Here is a 20,004-nt window from a genome sequence, read left to right as displayed (position 1 = left end):
TATATATATATATATATATGTATATATATATATATATATATAGTCCTGGGGGTGAGATGCCTTGTACCACTCCCGGTCACCTCCTCCAGTGTTCTGGCTCTTCAGCAGTTGTGAAATGTGGTGGCGGTGAGCCTTCACCCGTCACATCTTTGCTGTCTTTCTGCTGGCTGAGTGGAACTGAATGGTATCTATCTATGTAACTTTGTTTAACATGTCAAATATGATTAAAACCAAAGTGAGTGACAATCTAGGGCCTATAGGAGTAACCTAACCCCTGTACGCAAATTATGCCTCACCTGTTTGAATTATGTTCTTATATTTCATTTTCAGTTGCTGCCAAGTGAGTTTTATGCCTGTGAGGTTGCAACTAAAAAAGAAAATAAAACTTCATTCAATACCTGAAAATCCCTGTTTTCACCTGTAATATTATAAGACAGTGTGGTTAAATGTTTCAGGAATACTGCATCAGCTTTCGCATTGACTCAGGCAGCAATTGTCTCACATGCCGAATGTCTCTACTTGGCCTCTGCAGCTGCATTGCTTTTTTTCTAAATATGTGGTCATACCCACCATATGCACACACTAGTACTTCCCAATCAAGTGGGGTGAAGTGTGTTGAGTATTTTTTGGATTCCGTTACCATAGTGACTCATACCGGTGCTCCGCTGGTGATGGCTTTTTATCGGCTTCATGCACTGACTTAATTGAGGGTGAACATACACAGAGTTAATTGAACAATTCAGATCAGCTGTTCTGAAACCAAAAACTCAGTTTCCCATCTCGGAGGGGGGGGGGGGGTCAGCTCAGAGCTCAGGGTTAAACTCAGTGTTTGTTGTACCTGCTTGCTGGAATAGACCCCTGGACTTTAGAGGGAACTAAGCCAGGCTTTCTCATTAGTTTGACTGATGTAACACCTGAAAACAACATCTGTAAATGCTCAGGTGTCAAATGACAGCCTGTTGGTGACATGGTTTGTGCTCTGATTGCGTGCCCTCTAAGAAACAGAATTAGCCTGAACCCACCACAAATGCACGGCACATACTGGACATAACTCCATCCACCAAGTACCTTGCACCATAGACTGATTGAGTAAGGCCCTAGAAATGACAGTTGACACAACCTAGAGAAGGGCGGGAATTCCTTGTCATTGGTTGAGCTATGCTAAAGATGATTAAGTAAGGATGGGCAACACTTTTTAGAGGTCCATGATGAATTATACAAGTAGCCTGCTTGGTAGAATAACGTCCTTTGATGTTGTATTCCGTAAATGTGAAAAAAGACCTTTTGGCATGTCACACTGAACAGACCCATGACTGAATGTGGCATTTTCAACCAAGACTGAATATGTAAATACTTAGAGTCAACTTTCACTTTCTGAGGCATTCATCAAAAAGATTGCTGGACTTTCTTTGAAACTTACCGTGTTCCAAGGCGGAGTATCACAAACTTTTATCTGCAAGTATACTGTCCCCAACAAGCTTTTCATACTGCAAGAAATTATCATGTCTTGGAATAAACTCTCGATCAAAACGCAGCAGTTCCATATGGAGCCTTCATTCATACTGGGTTTCTACAGCAGAGTAAGAAATCAGGTGCTATTGATGTCAAGTGGGAATATTTGTGTTTGGTGGCCGGTTGGGGTCTCATCTAACTCCAAAATTTTGGACAATGAACCTGAGGACTGCTGCCAAATGCTCTATTTTTCCTATTTGCACTGAAACAAGGTTGTCTCAAGAAACAAATTATTTACCAAGATAATTCCTGAAGAAAAGGCTTTTTGTACTTGAACGATGACATTTCCCAAAATTGAACCAGCATATCCTACAGAAGACAGCGGTGGGCCAGTCCTCCAATCAGCTCAGCATCACACAAAAAATGATACTTGGGAAGACAGCAACCCCTGCACCACTTTCGAAAAGATTGTTCATCACTACATCGCTCTGTGGCCTGTGGAACCAGAGACAGCGCCTTTATGATCAGAGGACACCTTTTATTTCAAGAAATCAAAACAACCTTTTAAACAAAGGTAAACTGAGCAGAGGGAACAAGGCTGAGACACAAAAGTTGACAAGGAGATGAATGGGTAACCTTAAAAAATGTCCTCGTTTCCACAGCCGGTGGCCATCTGTGACACCCCTGAGGCCGTGCAGCTGTCTGACCTGGACATGCCTGCTCTCTGGGTGTTCACAGCACCTGACTCCTGTCTCACTGCTTATTTAGGGTGGTGAGGTTGCCTTTCCACAAGGTCATGTGACTGTGACACACATGCTTTACAAATACAATATGTGACTCGGGGGTGTGTGGTGGTGGTGGTGGTGGTGGGGGGGGGGGGGGGGGCGGGCAGCCAATTCACAAGAATGGGTTGTGGCTGCTGACAATGCTATGAACTCCCATCACTGACTACTCCAGTCTGATATTATCAGACAGACAGCCAAAAAGTTTTGCAGCTAAGTGTAGTTCACCTGTTTCGCATTTCTCCCAATGACAAATTATGAATGGTAGATTTGCAAATCAAAATCTCAGCATTTGAAAATCACAGCAAAGACAAAGAGAGGGAGATAACTGAATAATGTCTGAGGACATCCTGTCACTGGTGCAGAGAAATTCTTCAAAATCAAAAGCAAGAGAACAAAAAACATATTCATTATCTGTCTTTTTGTATGAACGTATGTATTTATGTGTGTACGCGTTATGATCATTACAGATATCATTGACTTCAATGCTGTTATTGTGAACGTGCATCAGTGAGCATCAGCTCTCTGAAGACGCAGCCATGGTGTTTGTGTGTTTGCACTTGTTTTGTGAGCGCAAAAGCAGCACCCTTTCTTGTGAATTTGTCCCTTTATGTAAGATTCTACATTTACAATACATTTCGACTACTTGTATTTACTCTTTCCCCACCAGAGTTACTCATCTTGAAAGAGCCTTTGCATAATTTGGGCTATAATTATGAACTATAAAGCATTTTTTTCCTGCCCCCACATGGTTACTTCAATTATATACTATAAAAGTAAACAATGGAAAAGAGGCTGGTCCCAAAAAAACATGGACATGCAGTATTCTATCAAAAGGTTTGCAATAGCACCCTCTAGCATGACACTGAAGACATAGATAATTATAAAATCTCACCAAAGGCAATTCAAGAGTTAATGCAGGCAAACAGGACATTTTGTGTGTATTGACTATGTTGGGCTGCAGACTCCTGGACTCTCTGTAAACACCTCTAGTTAGTCATTAACACACCAGAAACCAAGAAAACCATCAGCTCCATCAGCGGCTACGCCTCACATGTAAGTAAAAAATGTTTCTCATCTTAGACATCCATTTGACCTGATATATTTTAGGGAAGCTGTCTCAGTTTTTGATTCAGGCTCCTGCCGTTCAGCTTGTGGGGTCAAAGTTCACAGAAGTTCAAACAAATGTCCCATCTTGCCGTGTGTTCAGAGGCCTTCTGGCTGAATATGTTCTATATTCTTGAAATGTTTCACTGATGCTGGTGGTGGATTATTCAAAAAAAAATATTCTCTGTAGTTCACTTCTGATTTTGCTTTAGCAACATTCCTGCCATTGCTGATGAAACAATTCTCAGTTATTCTTTCAACACCTCCTGAGATGCTTCACATCTAGTACATCTCATTGGCTGCAGGTTTTACTGACATGTCCAACCTCGTCCTCTGTGTCTCCGTTTTCTTTGCTCTGTGGTTGGCATCAGTGCTCAGCCTGTCAGGTGAGTGGACTGATTGTCTTGGTTGGAAGAGATTTTCTTTAACATGACGTGCAGAGATAAATGGGTGGTCACAGTTTTCATTTACTCAAGCAGTTATTCATCTCTAACTTGAAGGTGCATTAAATGTTCCATTGTTTAAGAAATTGTCTTCAAATATATTGAAGAAAAAAGCTCACTCAATTTGGACTGGAACACAAATCGTATAGACTCATAATTTGGTTGAAATGACCCTTAAAAACACTGCCAGCTCTTTTAGTGTTCTCAGACCCTCCTGAGGCTCACATGCTGCTGCGGTCTCGCCGAGCAAACTCTTTCCTGGAGGAGCTGAAACCTGCCTCTATGGAGCGCGAATGTGTGGAGGAAAAGTGTGACTTCGAGGAAGCTCGAGAGATTTTCCAAACCAGGGAAGCCACAGTAAGATGTTTCGATTTTGGTTTGTTCCAGTCCAAAATAAAATGAACTAGATATGTTTCTACTGGAAACCTTTAGAGAGAGTGGAACTTATAACCATGAAGTTAAACCTCACAGCAATTTTTAGTTTCAAGTGATTATTTCCAAATATGAATATGATCATGAATACTAAATTCCATCCTTAATAAGCCATCCTAAATAATTCACACTGGACATTAAAGTAAACAGGAACTCCTTTAGCTCCTCTAGTTGCCTCTCAGGAATATTCAGTTTGATCTTTGATTCTTTGAGTTTAAAAAATGAATGAGTCCAAATAGTTCTCATTAGTCATGATGTGAAACTGCAGCACAGATCCTTCTGCATTTATTTTCACAGCTGGAGTTTTGGACTGTATACACAGGTAAGAGGAGATTCTTCCCTGAAGATTTGATGCAACGCCAGCTCACACCAGCACTAGGAAGTTCACAACATTAGCCTTAATGTTCAAGGCACTTGTTTTATGTCAGAAGGCTCACCTGTTAAGATTTTTCTGTGTAATAATTAGCTGGCCCTCAAGAAAGAATTTCTGAGCTTCGCTTGCAGAGCATTATGGGAGTTGTAGTCTTACTCACCTGTGTTTCAGATGGGAACCAGTGTCATTCCAACTTGTGTGTTCATGGAGTTTGTGTTGATCTCTACCAAGCCTACACCTGCCGCTGTAACCATGGATACGAGGGGAAATTCTGTGACCAGCGTGAGTGTGTACATGTTCGTGTGAATGTTTTTAGGATGGAAAGTAAGTTTGTCAATCTGGACGGTATGATACGGAAAACAACGGGATTTCCTTTAGTACCTGTTTTAAACAGCTTGTTATTCCTCTTGAAGTTAAAGTGACATCAGTTTGAATTGATGGAACAAAGTAAGAGAACCGGAGCAGGAGCAATGGAGCTGCCCTACCATAGAACAGTGAGGACACTGACAACTTCTGTGTATCACACATGTTGATAATTACACATGATTTAAAGGGTAATAGAGTGCCTCAGGGATGAGATATTGTTGTACTCCAACAGGAAGTGATCATGTCAGGAATGAGGCATGTTTGTAGTCCAACAGGAAGTGGTCATCTCCTGGTTCCTCCACCAACAGGAAGTGGGATTGTTCCATGTGACTGTGGGAGATTGAATCAGTCAATCAACTCTGTGGTGAAGAAAAGTTGATGATCTTCCAGGTTTAGTTCATCAAGATCATCTTCACTAATGATCCACTTTGATGATGCTGGAAGGCTGAATGCATCAGTTAGTGGTGCTAAGCTAACGTTAGCCTATGAAGGAACTACACCAGGGTCACATGACTTCAAGGTCACCATCACTAAGCTTCAGGCTTCATCACCTTTCCCCCTTTTGACCTTTAATGACCTCTGTAGTCTTCTTTCAACACAATCACGATTAAAATATGGTAAATTACTTCTACGATACTACTATAAAGTGCATTCCAGCCCTTGCAGAGGAACAACCCCCAAAAGATGAATGCTCGGGTTGTCTTTGGGTGATTCGGGGGTTTTTTCATCGTAGAAAATCAAAGTAACTAAGAGTAAGAAAAATGGCAAAGTGAATAAATGCAAATATGAGGGGGAGGTGTGATCCTTTAGGAGACTCTGCACCAGGTAGTTCTTGTCAGGCAGGTTCCTACAAGTTTTTGCTCGAAAACTTTTTGTAATTTTTGGGGGGTTATTTGTTTAAATGCTGATTTTTCTGTCATTCTTCAGCTCAAATGGCAACTAACTGTTCCTTTGATAATGGCGGATGTGATCATGATTGTGCTGAGAGCCAAGATGGCCAGAGGAGGACCTGCAGATGTGTGAATGGATACAAGCTGCATGACAATGCCAGGAAATGTGTTCCTAAAGGTGAGGACGTGTGAGTATGTATGAATAAGAATGAGAGGAATTTGAAATTTTTTTGCTTTCACAATTACAAGGACAGACAGGTAGGATCACCAGCCACCAAATACTGAACTGATTCTTTCATGTTCTCTGTGTGTCTCCTTGATGCTCTATAAATAGTGGTGGAAGATACTAGTAACTTACTACCATTTTTACTGAAGCAAGTGTAATGTTGAGGTAAATGTATTTTACTTGAGTATCTATAATTTTATGGACTTTACATTTACTCCACAATATTCAAAAATAAATGTTATATGTTTTACTCTACTGTATTCATTTAAAGTTATCTGTTTCTTATTTGACTGAAATTCTGAATAGAATACCTAATCTAATCTTATTAAGACTTTAGAGGTCAATGATATGAGGATTGAAGACTTCAAAGCATACACAGATATATAGAATTTGTTCTTTTACTTTAGATAATTAAATGCAGTCAAGTACTTCTCTACTTTTATATCAGTAGAAGTTTGTGTGGAAAATGTCTTTTCTATTCATCAGAGTACTATTTTATCTGGGTATTTCAACTATAACTTCATCTATCTATCCATCCATCTTCTTATGCTTATCCGGCGACGGGTCACAGGGGCAGCAGCCTAAGCAGAGAAACCCAGTCTTCCCTCTCCCCAGCTACTTCATCCAGCTCCTCACAGGGGATCCTGAGTCATTCTCAGGCCAGCTGAGAGACATAGTCTCTCCAACATTTCCTGGGTCTTCCCTGAGGCCTCCTACTGTTTCGACATGCCCTGAACACCTCCCCAGGTCGGCGTCTGGGAGGCATCCTGACCAGATGCCCGAGCCACCTCATCTGACTCCTCTTGATGTGGAGGAGCAGTGGTTCTACTCCAAGCTCCTCCCAGATGGCGGACCTTCTCACCCTGTCTCTAAGGGAGAGAGCCCGGCCAACCCTCTGGGGGAAATTCATTTTGGCCACTTGCACCCGTGATCTTGTCCTTTCGGTCATTACTCAAAGCTCATGACCACAGGTGAGGGTGGGAATGCTAATCGACCGGTAAATTGAGAGGTTTGCCTTTCGGCTCAGCTCTCTCTTCACCACGACAGGCCGATACAGAGTCCGCATCATTGTGGATGCTGCACCAATCTGCCCATAGATCTATCCATCTTTCCCTCACTTGTGAACAAGACCCCCAAAGGTACTTGAACTCCTGACTGCAAAGATGGCAGTCCACCCTTTTTTGGGCGAGGCCCATGGACTCTGACTTGGAGGTGCCGATTCTCATCACAGCCGCTTCAAAGTCAGCTGTGAACTGATCCAGCAAAAACTGAAAGTCACGGCCCGATGAAGCCAGTAGGACCACATCATCTGCAAAAAGCAGAGACCAAATCCTGCAGCCACCAATCTGGATCCCTGCACCATCCGGCTGCACCTACAAATTCTGTCCATAAAAGTTATGAACCAAATCTGTGACAAAGGGCAGCCCTGGAAGAGTTCAACCCTCACTGGAAACAAGTCCGACTCACTGCCAGCAATGCGAACCAAGCTCTGGCACCGGTGATCCAGGGAGAAAACTGTCTGAATCAGGCGGTCCAATACCCCATACTGCCGGAGTGCACCCCCCCACCCCAAACTCGTTGGCCAAGCTCCCACAAACCCTCAAGGATCCTGCTGAGAGTGTAGAGCTAGTCCACAGTTCCACGACCTGGACAAAAACCTCACTGCTCCTCCCAAATCTGAGGTTTGACTATCCGATGCACCCTCCTCTCCAGGGCTCCCAAATAATCCTTATTAAGGCTGAGGAGTGTGATCCCATGATAGTTGGAATGCACCCTCTGGTCACCTTTCTTAAAAAGGGGAACCACCAACCCGATCTGCCTGTCCAGAGGCACTGCGCGCGATGTCCATGCGATGCTGCAGAGCTTGTCAACCAAGACAGCCCCACAACATCCAGGGCCTAGAACTACGGGCGGATCGCATTCTCCCCCGGGACCCTGCCACCAAGAACCTTTTTGACCACCTCAGCAACCTCAGCCTCAGAGATAGGAGAGCCCACCAAAGAGTCCCCAGGCACTGCTTCCTCATTGAATGATGTGTCATGGGATTAAGAAGGTCCTCAAAGTATTCCCTCCACCAGTCTACAGCATCTCGAGTCAAGGTCAGCAGCACACTGTCCACACCATACACGATGCTGACAGTGCACTGCTTCCCCTCCTGAGATGGCGGATGGTGGTCAAGATCAAGGTCTGGCCAGCGTGCTCCCCAAACCATTGGAGCCAACTCACCCTCTGACAGTGATTGGTTAACTGCTCCGCCCCTCTCTTTACTCAAGTGCCCAAGATATATGGCAATGACACAACCACAAAGCCCATCATCAAACTGCGGCCCAGTGTGTCCTGGTGCCAAGTGCCATGTTGACAGCCTTATGCCTGAAAATATTATTCATTATGGACAGTCTGTGATGAGCACATAAGTCCAATAACAAAACACCACTCAAGTTCAGATCAGGGGGGCCATTCCTCCCAGTCACACCTCTCCAGGTCTCACTGTCATCACCAGCGTGAGCATTGAAGTCCCCCAGCAGAACAAGGGAATCCCAAGAGGGGGCACTCTCCAGTACTCCCTCTAGGGAATCCAAAAAGGTGGGGTTCTCTGAACTGCTATTTTCCACGTAAGAGCATAAAACAGTCAGGCGGAGGGAAACTACCCTCTTGTCCGCCAGGTTAAACTCCAACATACAGGCACTAAGCAGAGGGGCAACAAGTATTGCCACCCCTGACCGTCGCCTCTCACTACTGGCAATGGCAAAGTGAAAGAGAGTCCAACCCCTCTCAAGAGGACTGGTTCCAGAGCCCTCGCTGTGTGTTGAGGTGAGCCCAACTATATCTAGCTGGAACTTCTCAACCTTGCACACCAGATCAGGCTCGTTCCCCACTAGAGGGGTGACATTCCACGTGCCCACAGCCAGGTTCTGCAGCCGAGGATTGGGCTGCCGAGTTTTCCGCTCTCGACAGCCACCCATCCCACACATCACCCAACCCCTTTGGGGCATCCCATCTGCAGTGAGCACATTGGAGGGGGGACCCAAGTTTCCTCTTCAGGTTGTTCCCGACCAGGCCCCATGAGTGCTAGCCTGGCCACCAGGTGCTCATTGCTGAGTCCCACCCCCAGGTCTGGCTTCAGAGGTCAAACTTCCCCGGTCAAACTTTTTTTGATCGTCACTAGGGTCTTTTGAGCTACTCTTTGTCTGGTCCCATCCCAAGGACCTGTTTGTTTTGAGTGACCCTACCAGGGGCAAAAAACACCCCGACAACTTAGCAACTAGGATCATTAGGACACACAAATTCCTCCACCGTGATAAGGTGGTAGTTCAGGGAGAAGCCCACTTTAACTTAAGTAACAGAATTGGGTACACCTTCCAGCATGCTGTGTAAATAACAGAGGGATGAACAAAGCATTTGTCGCCACAGGTCCTTCGTCCTGTGGTCAGCTAATGGTTGGCAGGACATCGTACACAAAGCCGATGGATGGCCTGCTGCCCTGGATGGTGGGAGGTGAGGTGGGCAAGAAGGGCGAGAGTCCATGGCAGGTAAAGCACACGCAGAGAACACTAAGCAGCTACATGTGACACTGTGCTGGTCTTTGCCAATCGGAAACTCAGTTCCCCAGTCTAAGCACAATGCTGCCAGGGACACACAGCATATGCTTAGTTCCCCAGTTTGAGCATGTGCTGATATAAGTATTAATGTACTCATACTGATAGAAGTGCTAACACCATGCTGATGTTGATGCTATTACTAACAAGTACTAGTGCTACTAGTGCTAGCCTCAGCCTGAGGCATTGCAGGTCTGCAGCCTCCTCAAGCAGCAGCCTCATTCAGGGATCTGGGAGGTGGATTAGTATTGTTAGTTGTAGTGCTACTAGTACCAGTACTACTAGTGGTAGAAGGTGTCAGCCTGAGGCTCTGCAGATCTGCATCCTCCTCCGGCAGCAGCCTCAGTCAGGGAGGAGAATCTGAGATTAGCAAAAATGTTGAAACTGTTGCTTCAGTTTTCACTAAAAGCAAACCTGTTCATGTGTACAGGTGCTGCTACTGAACGCCAGAGGGCGCTTCCATTGTGGAGGTGTGCTGATTGATGAGAGCTGGGTCCTAACAGCTGCTCACTGCCTCGAGAACAACCTGAGATTCAGAGTGCGACTGGGTAAGTGTCAGAACTCACGACATTGTCTTCAATACTGCTCAGCAGCTGAAAAGGCTAAACATGGTAACCGGGTTGCTACCATCAGCAATATATTGATAGAACTTCCTTGACATGCTCCTACAGGGTAAACAGAGAAGGGATCAGACATGCTTAGCTGCTTGCAACTATCAGGGGGCTCCGCCAGATGTAACTTCTTTATCCCCACACTATTATCCATCACTCACAATGAGACCATTTTTGTAAGTTGAGATTTTTTTAGGCTATTTCTTAAAGACAACACAGGAAACATCATCTACAGAGCACATATTCATTACCATTCAAAATTTTGTTCTGCCAGTGTTTTTTTTAATAAGTTGCCTGCCACCATCAGACTTTCAGACCACTGTGACTCAACCAGAATACGTTGAGCTACAAATATTTCAAAACTGATGTGTCAGATGAAATTGGGCGGCATGGCTTGGAGAGTAGCCGTCTAGCAACTGAAGGATTGCTGGTTCAATCCTCAGTTCCCCCAGACTTCCTTGAGCGAGATACTGAACCTGTAATTGCTTCTGATGCATAGGGTAGCACCTTGCATAGCAGCTCCACCATCAGTTTGTGAGTGAATGGCTGAATGAGGAGACACTGTAAAGTGCTTTGAGTGCCAATAAGCTAGAAAGGCGCAGTATAAAAAGGAGTCCAAGATTGAAGCCATTTTGTTTTTTTTTTAAAAAACTCTTTTTCAGTTCGATTTATTTAAAGCTTCCTGAAAGACCAATTTTTGCTGAGAGAAATGCATTTTTGTAAAAAAGGTTATTTGCACTCATAAAATTGATTTGATATGTATATTTGGGGTTTCTGCCTCACTTTCATATAGTTCCCGTGATTGTAAACTATAAAAACTAACCAACAGTTTTGGTCCTGGTCCCTGGACCAGCAGAGCCTCCTCCTCCTGCTCCTCCTCCTAGGTGGGCCTGCTGCAGCACCACAGGCCCCCTGGAGAACCACCACAACTGTCCATCTGGTGCTGCTGCTTCTGGTTTCTGGAACTTCTTCTCTGTTTTTGGACCTAGACATGCAGTTTTCTGTCACAAGGTGCTCAACAGCGCCCTCTAACACATGATAGTGATGACATGGGTTAATGGAAAATCTTGTAGATGGCTTCCTCAAATGCAGTGATTTTGTCAAACTTCTTGTTCTTCTGAAACACTGATTATTCTTTCAAGTAGATCCAGAACTGTGACGTGTTTCCTCAGGTGATTATGAGCGCCTCCGGGATGAAGGCACTGAAGTGACCCTGAAGGTTGCGAAGACCTTCAAGCATCCAAACTACGACAGCAGGACAGTGGACAATGACATCGCCCTGATGCGCCTAGAGACGCCTGCCCCATTCTCTGAGTACATCATCCCCATTTGCCTACCTGGGCGCAAGTTAGCTGAGCAGGTGCTTCACCTGAATGGGACACCCACAGTGGTGACTGGCTGGGGCAAAGACAGCTTAGACAGCACCCATTTCAGCTCAGCACTCAATGTCATTCGAGTGCCGCTTGTCAACCACAGTGTGTGCACCCGCCAGATGTCCCACAACATCTCAGACAATGTCCTTTGCGCTGGCATCCTGGGTCAGAGGATGGACGCCTGTGAGGGAGACAGTGGTGGACCAATGGTCACACTGTACCATGACACCTGGTTCCTGGTGGGCCTTGTGTCCTGGGGTGAGGGCTGTGGTATGGAGGATAAGCTAGGCATCTACACAAAAGTGTCCAACTACAACGAGTGGATTGTCAGAGTGCGTGAAGAATGGGATAAAGGTAGATTTTTGCAAGAACCCTGAGGTGTTTCAAAGCACCCTTGAACCCATTTGAAGAGTGTCAGCATTCAGAGATGTGACATGCCGTTAAATAAACTGATTTAGTCACACAAGGCTTCTGTTTGCTTTCTCACCACAACTTCATTTGCTTTCATGATAAGTTAGATTCTTTGGTTTAGACATCAACTGACCTTAAAGGTTCTGATGTTTTGCGGGGGCAGGACTCACTCGTGTTCAGTCAAATGTGACTCCTTTCATTTCCAATAGGACACGAGTGAATCCCCCTCAAAGCATTACAGGATAGCAGATGATGCAGCACTGATGAGTGATGTAATCAGGAGGCAGGAAACTCAGACATAATAGGTCTGATCCTGCAGACGAGGGCTTGGCAAAACTTATCACCCCAAAAAGAAAATGCACATAATGGAGGTTGAAGCGAACACCTTCCATAATGCATTTCATCAAAATGTTGGAGCAAGTAATGATATTGCTTTTTTATCAGTTTTAGAAATAATCTTGTCTTATAAATGTTAACAGTCCAACTCCATCTCAAACTGGGGTGAATGAAACTTTATATAATTAATATAAATAATAAACAAATACAAAAAATGTATCCAGAAATATAAATATGTTTACAAAGAAAAATTTGGGAAACAAAAACAAAACGGTGCTACCTGCTGCCCGCCCATACTCCTCCCCTCAGCTGCTCCCACCTGCCCCTCTGAAAGATCCCGTGCCCAAGCCGGGACTCAAACCTGGAACCTTCTTGCTGTGGGATGACAGTGCTAACCACTGCACCACCATGCCGCCCAAGCTGCAGAATGGTACTATGTTTATGGTTTATTACAGGTAGCACGGTGGAGCAGTGGTCCTCACTGTGGCCCCCCCAGCAAGAAGGTTGTGGGTGGAGCCCCGGCTGCAGCACGGGGTCTTTCTGGGTGAGTCTCCATGTTCTCCCTGTTCCTGCTGGGTTCTCTCTGGTACTCCAGCTTCCTCCACAGACCAAAGACATCAAGAGGGGACCAGGTTAATCCAGACTCTAAATTGACCGTAGGCGTGGCTGGGAGAGCCAATGGTTGTCTGTCTCTATGTGTTGGCCCTGCCATGGACTGGTGACCTGTCCAGGGGGAAGGCTGCTGGGATAGGCTCCACCCCCACCACCCTCAACAGGAGAAGAGGGAGAAAATGGATGAATGGATGGTTTATTGCACTAGTGGGAAGTTAACTGCAATTTTGATAGCTGGAGATTTTCATCTTCCTGAAAATGTAGTAGTTATTGGTATCATTTTTCAGTTCAGTTTACAAAAATTGTCCCAGACTAAACGCAAATGTAACTTGGCTGCCACATGAAAAATGAAAAAATCTTTAAAACATTTTGTCACAGAATTTAGGTGCGTGGATGTAGCTTCTCTCAGGTGATGTCCCCTTGGAGGAACGTGCAGTTCAAGCACCACATTGAGATCATGTTCGTGTTTTGGTGACTAAACATTTTTTAACCTCTGACAGCTTCCTTATTGTTTACTAGTTCTCAGCGGCGGCTGCTGGTCTTTCAAGGAGGGGAAGCTCATTTTTCCGGCCTACATCATGACAGACAGAACAGAGACGCCAAACACAACGCTAGTTGTTTTTCACAAAGACAACCCTGAGTCACTGAGGATCGGTAAAGTCTCCGGATCAGTTCAGAACAACGGAACGAAAACTTGGAAAATGCTCCAGTGGATGTTGATTCTTCAAGATCGATGATTCGCCCATGTAGCTGTAAGTCAAAAAAGGATTCCGCCTCAGACAGCTCACCCAATCATCATGCACAAGCCGAGCGTCCGGGCCAGCCCACTGCCCCGTAGACCCCCAGAGACATTGAGCGTCCGATAGGCGGGACAAAGCCAGCATTTATCCAGTGACCATCTAGCTGTGGTGCTGTGGGTATGAATGAGAAGGAAGCTGCGCCGGTTACCTGTGATAAGGAGCTGATTCTGAACAAAAGATGAAGGCTTTCTAGCGCGGATTCAATCAATGACATGAACACACAGCAGGACAGGTTTCACCTTTTTTTTCTTCTTTTTTTTTTGGTGACATTTTAGGGGAAGCTGAGCTTCCCTTGCAGTGTCAGAGCAATCGCCACTGCTAGTTCTCTAGTCGTCACTGACTAGACCTGGACAAGGTCAAATACATACCCTAATTTCCTATGACAAGGCTGCCATCAACAGGCCGACAGTGAAACTGCAGTCATTTTATATATTCATACACATGACATTAGAGTCAATTTAATTATACATAGAAGAATCTGTGTGCTTCAGTGGCACGACAGTTTAAAACCTTCAACATTAATTCAAGTGAAATCCCCTTGGACAGAAAATGATTTGGGCCGAGTGTCAGACACAACGATGTCAGTCCTGATTAAAAATCAACATCACACACTATTCACTGGAAATAAAGATAAGCCAAAATGTTCACCTTTCTGAACATCTTCACATGAGTTCTTCCTGGTGGACACTTTTGAAGTTGACTCTTCAACATCTGGAAACACCAGGAGAGGTGAAGTGCTAAAGGTGAGCGGAGAGCAGAGATGCCAACATTTGCTCACTATGTAGCTGTTTTCGTGTCTTCAGCTCCTCTTCGTGTCTTCAGCTCCTCTTCGTATCTCTGCAGCTGTGACATGAAGCCCAGGTTCGGATCGATGACATGACGAGCAGTCTTCACTTTCTGCATATCACCAACAGTAAAAAAGGTTCACTTATTAAAAAATGTATGACACGTCTGAGCACAAAACAGTTTTTAATATTGTAACACTACCTGAACTGCTGTAGTGATTTCTGCGGATGGGTGTTTTTAGACTTTTTGGAAAAATAATTACATCACACTGGTTTCATCAGTGTCCAATGACTGAGCACAAAATCAAGGAGAATGAGTTGTGAAGGCAGGCTCAACTCAATTTTGCGTAGAACCGAATCGAAACATAATTTTGTTATGACATTTGACAGGTAAAGTAGGTCTAGAACCACACTCTTGCACCCAACATTTCTCCATGAGACAGAACACTGGAGACAACGGTGATCATTAACAGATAGGAACATGGAACAGACCCAGCCACTAGGGGGGCGGATATCTGCTTTGACCTTGGGGGAGAGAGACAGAGACGAAATTTGAAGATAAACAGAGAGAAAGACTGAGAGAGAGAGGGAGCGAGAGGGAGAATGACAGACAGATGGGGAACACAAACAAGTCAGACACAGATGGACAGACAGACGGGGCCGGGGGGGGGGCTGATCTTAGTGGTGTTCCATAGATGAAAGAAGGGCTCCTAGAGATTTGATGTGGGACTTACAGGATCCTGATCAAAGAGAACTCCCAGGTTACTTAAGGTAGCGCAGGAGGTCAAGGTCATGCCGGAGGTCAAGATTCCACTGGTGATCAAGGGCATGCTGGAGGCCAGTGTAATCCCATTCAGGGCACCTGTCTCATTAGATAGGGTGCTTCTAATGTGCTTTGGGCCCAGAACAATAACTCAGCTTTGTCAGAATTTAGTAGTAGACAACTGTGGGTCATCCATGTAACGGTAAATGAATTATCCACATTCAAGCTGGCAGAGGGCAAACAGGAAGCAGCAGGCACAGCAGGTATGCATTCTAATTGTAGTGTAATGAGGCAGACACATGTCACGAACATGGCCGTCACTTCACTACGTTGGTTAGTGAGTTCAGTCAGATTCTGTCACCTCCCCCATCTTCTATTTTCCCACTTTTCCTTGACCTCGTGACCTCTTCCACCAGGGAAAAGGACAAGTGGAGAAGAGGAAGAGACAGGAGAGTCTCTTGTGCTCAGTCCATAGAGAGTGCTCAGTAGCATCCTCCTGGCGGCAAGGAAATGACACAAACTCCCTCTACTGTGAAACTCCTGGAAACCTGCCGGGCAGCAGCACACTTCATGAGCCTTGTGAATGGATATTTATGTATATACATATGATGTTCGCTTTTTTCAGGCTTTGTGAACTAATCAGGACCCAAAAATTGACTAGACGCTACAACAACGAGTATCAATAGGAGTGAAGATAGGCTTGGAGTGAACTGGTATACCAACTTTTACAACGAGGTGTTGCACTTCGGTGGTCAGTCACCTGTAATGCATCCGTTAAGGTCAGTTTCCAGTGCTTCATCAGGTACGCGATGCAGATGGTGGCTGAGCGGCTGCGACCATTCTTACAGTAGACCAAGCTGCGTCCTCCACGCGTCGCCTCCTTCTGGATGGCGTCAGTACATCGGTCGAAGTGACAGTACAAGTCCTCGTTGGGGTTGTCGAAGATGGGGATCTGCAGCTTGGCGATGCTGCAGGAGGGAAATGGCTGCTGCTTGGACACATTGATACAGAGTGTTACCGCCTCCTTGTGGATGAGTTCGAGGCTGCAGGCTGAACGAGCGTTGCTGATGAACAGAGCGCTGGTGACCTGACACAGCTGCAGCATCATGGCAATGACCACCTCTGACAGAAGCTGCAGAAACAGACTTATAAAAGATTTTTGCTTCATCTTTGACAAGGAGATTATAAAGAAACTGTGTGCAGATCAAAAGGATTTTTTTGGGCTGGAATGTAACACTGTTTTCTGAGGATGCACCAGACTTTGAAGCTCAATATTCATGAATCATTGCAATGGAACAGATGTTTTTTTACAAACTGGAAAAGAAGTCATTTTCTGCAATGAGGATACAATCTACAGCTACAATCTCCTGACCTCCACACTGGACTATTAAACTGAAATACACTTTAACCTGTTGGTGTTATTAAACTGTTGAAGGCAACACATTAGGTTTTTGATTTTTTTTGGCTTCAATCTTAAACATCCACACTGCCAACAAATACATAATTAACATAAATGTTCCTGTTCGATTCATTTTTAATGTGGATGCTGAGTTTCTACTTGTTACCTGGAGAATAAACAGATAATGAGAGGTGAAGTGTATACTGCCTCAAAGATCTGTCACTCAAACTTGCTTCCTGGGCTAAACTGTATCATTTCAACTCCACAGGCCTGCAGAGCTTCAGACTGATACCAAACCTGCTTGTCTTCCTCCTTCTGTCTTGTCACAACCCCATCCCTCTGTCATTCTCCCTCCTTTCTCTCTCTTTCCCGCTCTTTTCTGTCTCTGTCTCTTCTCCATCTTTGTCTCTGTTCCTTTCCCCTACTCTCTCCCTGCATCAGGACTGCTGAAGGATCACGAAGCAGATCTGGATTCTGTGAATCAACAAATGTGAGTCCTCCCCCCAAAGCCCAGCACCACCAGTGACTGGAGACCCAACTCATTAAGATCATGCCTTGGAAAAATACAGGACAGCTTCATCATTCAACAACTGATGCCAACAAGAAACATCTAAAATACAAAACCAGCACACCTACCTTCCCAAGTCCCAGACTACAATGGCCCTTGTTGAAGCCTCATATGCTTGGCTAGTGGCAACAGACATCTGACCAAAACGGTAAGCGTCCTGCTAGCTGACAAATCAAAACCTTTGGCAAGGTGAACCAAAACCAGCTGCAGCAACATCTGGCCACTGGCTGTACACAGCTATTTGAATTTCATGGTTTGGGGGTCAATAAAATATATCATCTGTCTACCTATCCATCCATCTACCTACCTACCTACCTACCTACGAGTGGAGGAACACAGAGGGCACTGACAGCTCCTGGTCAGACATCACGCCTGGGGTTGAGGTGTCATTTCACCCTCCCTCTTCCACTTGTACACGAACACTCATAGGACTGTCTTCAAAAACACGCTGGACATGCAGATGACATTTTATTGTATCGGCTCAACTCCTTAACAAATATGCATAGTGACACCATAAAGGCAAAGGAAGCCCAGCACCCGGATAAATGAGCCGCACCAAATACAATGCTTCTAAATGGGAAAACAATCTGTGGAACTGATAATGTGGATCTCCAAAAGCCCACCTCAACCTGTGCCTCTGTTTCTTGGAGGAGAGGAAGTCCCTGTTGTGGCCACCACTAAGTACCCAGGCCTTCACCTGGACTCTGACCTCAGTGGGCCATTGCCTACCTTGTGAGGACCTTGTAACTATCCACAGAGCTCTGGCAAGACCCTGCCTGGACAATGGTATTGTCCTGCTGGTGGGGTGTAATAAGATCAGGCTGCATTTCTGAAGAAATGGCTGAAAAGGGCCCTCAGGATTATCTCTGGACGCTGCGGCCCATCACCACTCCAGCAAACAGGAGAAAAGAGGCAGCTCTTCCAGCTACATCCCCTCCATGACCTGCTGCCACAGATGGAGCAGAAAAGGGAGGAAACTTCACCCACATTAAGGGTAGAAGGCTGAAGACCCCCCGGCAGTCAGGCTGTACCATGTAGCTTTTGACCACGAACCAAAGCGTCTTCAAGGTTAGGGTTAGGTCCCTGTTGTCTGTGTGTACTGTGTGTTATACATTGTTGTTTGGCTCCAAGAAAGTGTGTGATGGCAATGTTCAGAGCGTGTGAGCGCATGTGCGTGTGTTTGTGTTTGTACTGGTATGTAGTTGTATTGCACAAATTCTGCTTTTACATTCAGTTGTTTAACTGTGAGCATGAATGTAATAAATCGAAACCCTCCTCGGACCTGTCGCCTCTCTGAGCACCCGATGACATCACAAAGTATTTCAGTGAAAGCCATCATTTTATCAGGTATGTCAGTATTACCACTCACATTATGAAGGAAAAGAGAAAAGGTCATGAGGTCCTGTGCATTTTGTCCACTAGAGAGTACTGACAAGTTTGTTTTTACACAGTAAAAATGAAGCAAACATAGTATAACACAGACTTGTTCAGTACTGTTCACGTTGTGAGGTTGATAAAGAACCAATACCTGCAAATATTAAAATGGTGTCAGCTGTTCTAGCTTCCTTTCAGACTCACATTGATCCAGCTGGTCTCTGCCTGGTCTGCAGCGTTCGGCCGTGCAGGCCTACAGTTCTGGTTTCCTCCTGGCTGCAACTCCTGCCGCTAAATTTACTGCAGCGACTGTCACAGCTGCTCTGGGTCCTACTGCTGCCCAGCGCCACCACAACACACAACACACACGAGCTGCAACAAATTAGTTGAACAAAAAATGGCAATCATCCAGATATCAAACCAAATGCTTTCCCTCATATTTAAGACCAAATTAAAACCTTTATATGATTCGATTGGGACGAAAAGAGGACCATCTTGAATCAGTCCGAAAATTAATCAGTGATGGAAAAAAGCGTAGTTCATTCAGACAGAAGTGTTCATGGACATGGATGAGACAAATCTTAGACACATCACTATGACTTTGAAGTCCCAACATAATCTCTATTTCCTGAGATTTCACAGAGAAGCTGGCAGATCGACGGTGATCCAGGCGCAACGGGCCCGAGGCACTCAGAGGCTCTACGTTGCAGCACACGTGTTAATTAACGGCTGCAAGACAAAAACATAATGCCGCTGTTTAATTCAATGAAAGTCCACCACAACACAATGGTTATTAAACATTATTACCCGGAGATCAGCGAAGTACTGCCGATCTGTGAAAGTTCGCCAAGGGTAAGCGTCAACAGCGTCATTTGAACAAGGCTGCATGTTGTTTGACGTCATGTTTCAGCGCTTCAGCAGGTTTCCACAATTGTTTTGTAGAAAAGAAGAACACACATCTTTGCTTTGGATTTTGAAGTTGACTTGTGTTAGTCCACCGTGTTTGTTTTTAATCAAGTTCAAATTTCAAATTCTAAATGGCCCTCATGGTATTGCTAATAAAAACACATCTCAGCAACATTTGTGCAGCAGCGCCACCTGTGGCGATAAACAGAGGGGAACTAGTAACTCACTCCTCCCATCTCAGGAGTTCAGAGTAAATACAGAACTTGCCTGAAGTCTGACACCAACTGAGCACAGCTGGACACTGATCACGTGACCCCGCCGCTTCTGTCTCTTCAACGCTACCAAGTAATGAAGGAACAGCTTGTTCCTTTAACTTCAGACCAGTGGTTAATCCGGTTC

At 45.0% G+C, this 20,004-nt stretch overlaps 2 protein-coding genes across 8 annotated transcripts; one reads left to right on the top strand and one right to left on the bottom strand.

Moving 5' to 3' along the window:
- The first annotated feature begins 3,156 nt into the window (after nucleotides 1–3,156).
- On the top strand, nucleotides 3,157–12,105 carry proca (protein C (inactivator of coagulation factors Va and VIIIa), a). 2 transcript variants are annotated; one of them, XM_086204771.1, is made up of 9 exons: nucleotides 3,157–3,290; nucleotides 3,647–3,727; nucleotides 3,984–4,141; nucleotides 4,514–4,538; nucleotides 4,821–4,871; nucleotides 5,883–6,023; nucleotides 9,483–9,601; nucleotides 10,098–10,215; nucleotides 11,451–12,105. In XM_086204771.1, exons 2-9 carry the CDS (start codon nucleotides 3,658–3,660, stop codon nucleotides 12,026–12,028), a joined length of 1,260 nt encoding a protein of 419 aa, XP_086060897.1. In that variant the 5' UTR covers nucleotides 3,157–3,290; nucleotides 3,647–3,657; the 3' UTR covers nucleotides 12,029–12,105. The 2 variants fall into 2 exon arrangements, with proteins under 2 accessions (XP_086060897.1, XP_086060896.1); XM_086204770.1 differs by having other exon boundaries at nucleotides 4,761–4,871.
- Nucleotides 5,222–19,679, bottom strand: dusp28 (dual specificity phosphatase 28). 6 transcript variants are annotated; one of them, XR_015115989.1, is made up of 5 exons: nucleotides 19,507–19,679; nucleotides 18,904–19,428; nucleotides 16,119–16,490; nucleotides 14,459–14,707; nucleotides 5,222–5,285 (listed from the first exon to the last, which is right to left on the bottom strand). XR_015115989.1 is itself a non-coding variant. In XM_086204776.1 (5 exons), exons 3-5 carry the CDS (start codon nucleotides 16,464–16,466, stop codon nucleotides 14,588–14,590), a joined length of 369 nt encoding a protein of 122 aa, XP_086060902.1. In that variant the 5' UTR covers nucleotides 16,467–16,490; nucleotides 18,854–19,428; nucleotides 19,507–19,679; the 3' UTR covers nucleotides 13,979–14,587. The 6 variants fall into 6 exon arrangements, 5 of the variants coding, with proteins under 5 accessions (XP_086060902.1, XP_086060900.1, XP_086060901.1 ...); XM_086204776.1 differs by lacking the exon at nucleotides 5,222–5,285 and having other exon boundaries at nucleotides 13,979–14,707; nucleotides 16,119–16,346; nucleotides 16,446–16,490; nucleotides 18,854–19,428; XM_086204774.1 differs by lacking the exon at nucleotides 5,222–5,285 and having other exon boundaries at nucleotides 13,979–14,707; nucleotides 18,904–19,071; nucleotides 19,158–19,428.
- Between the last annotated feature and the right edge of the window lie 325 nt (nucleotides 19,680–20,004).

Source organism: Aulostomus chinensis, chromosome 5 (genome assembly GCF_037954235.1).
Source record: "Aulostomus chinensis isolate RoL2024-O1b breed Wild chromosome 5, RoL_Achi_v1.0, whole genome shotgun sequence".
Lineage (NCBI taxonomy): Eukaryota > Metazoa > Chordata > Actinopteri > Syngnathiformes > Aulostomidae > Aulostomus > Aulostomus chinensis.
The sequence above is the reverse complement of the archived record's forward strand: the minus strand, read 5'-3'. Positions and strand labels throughout refer to the sequence as shown.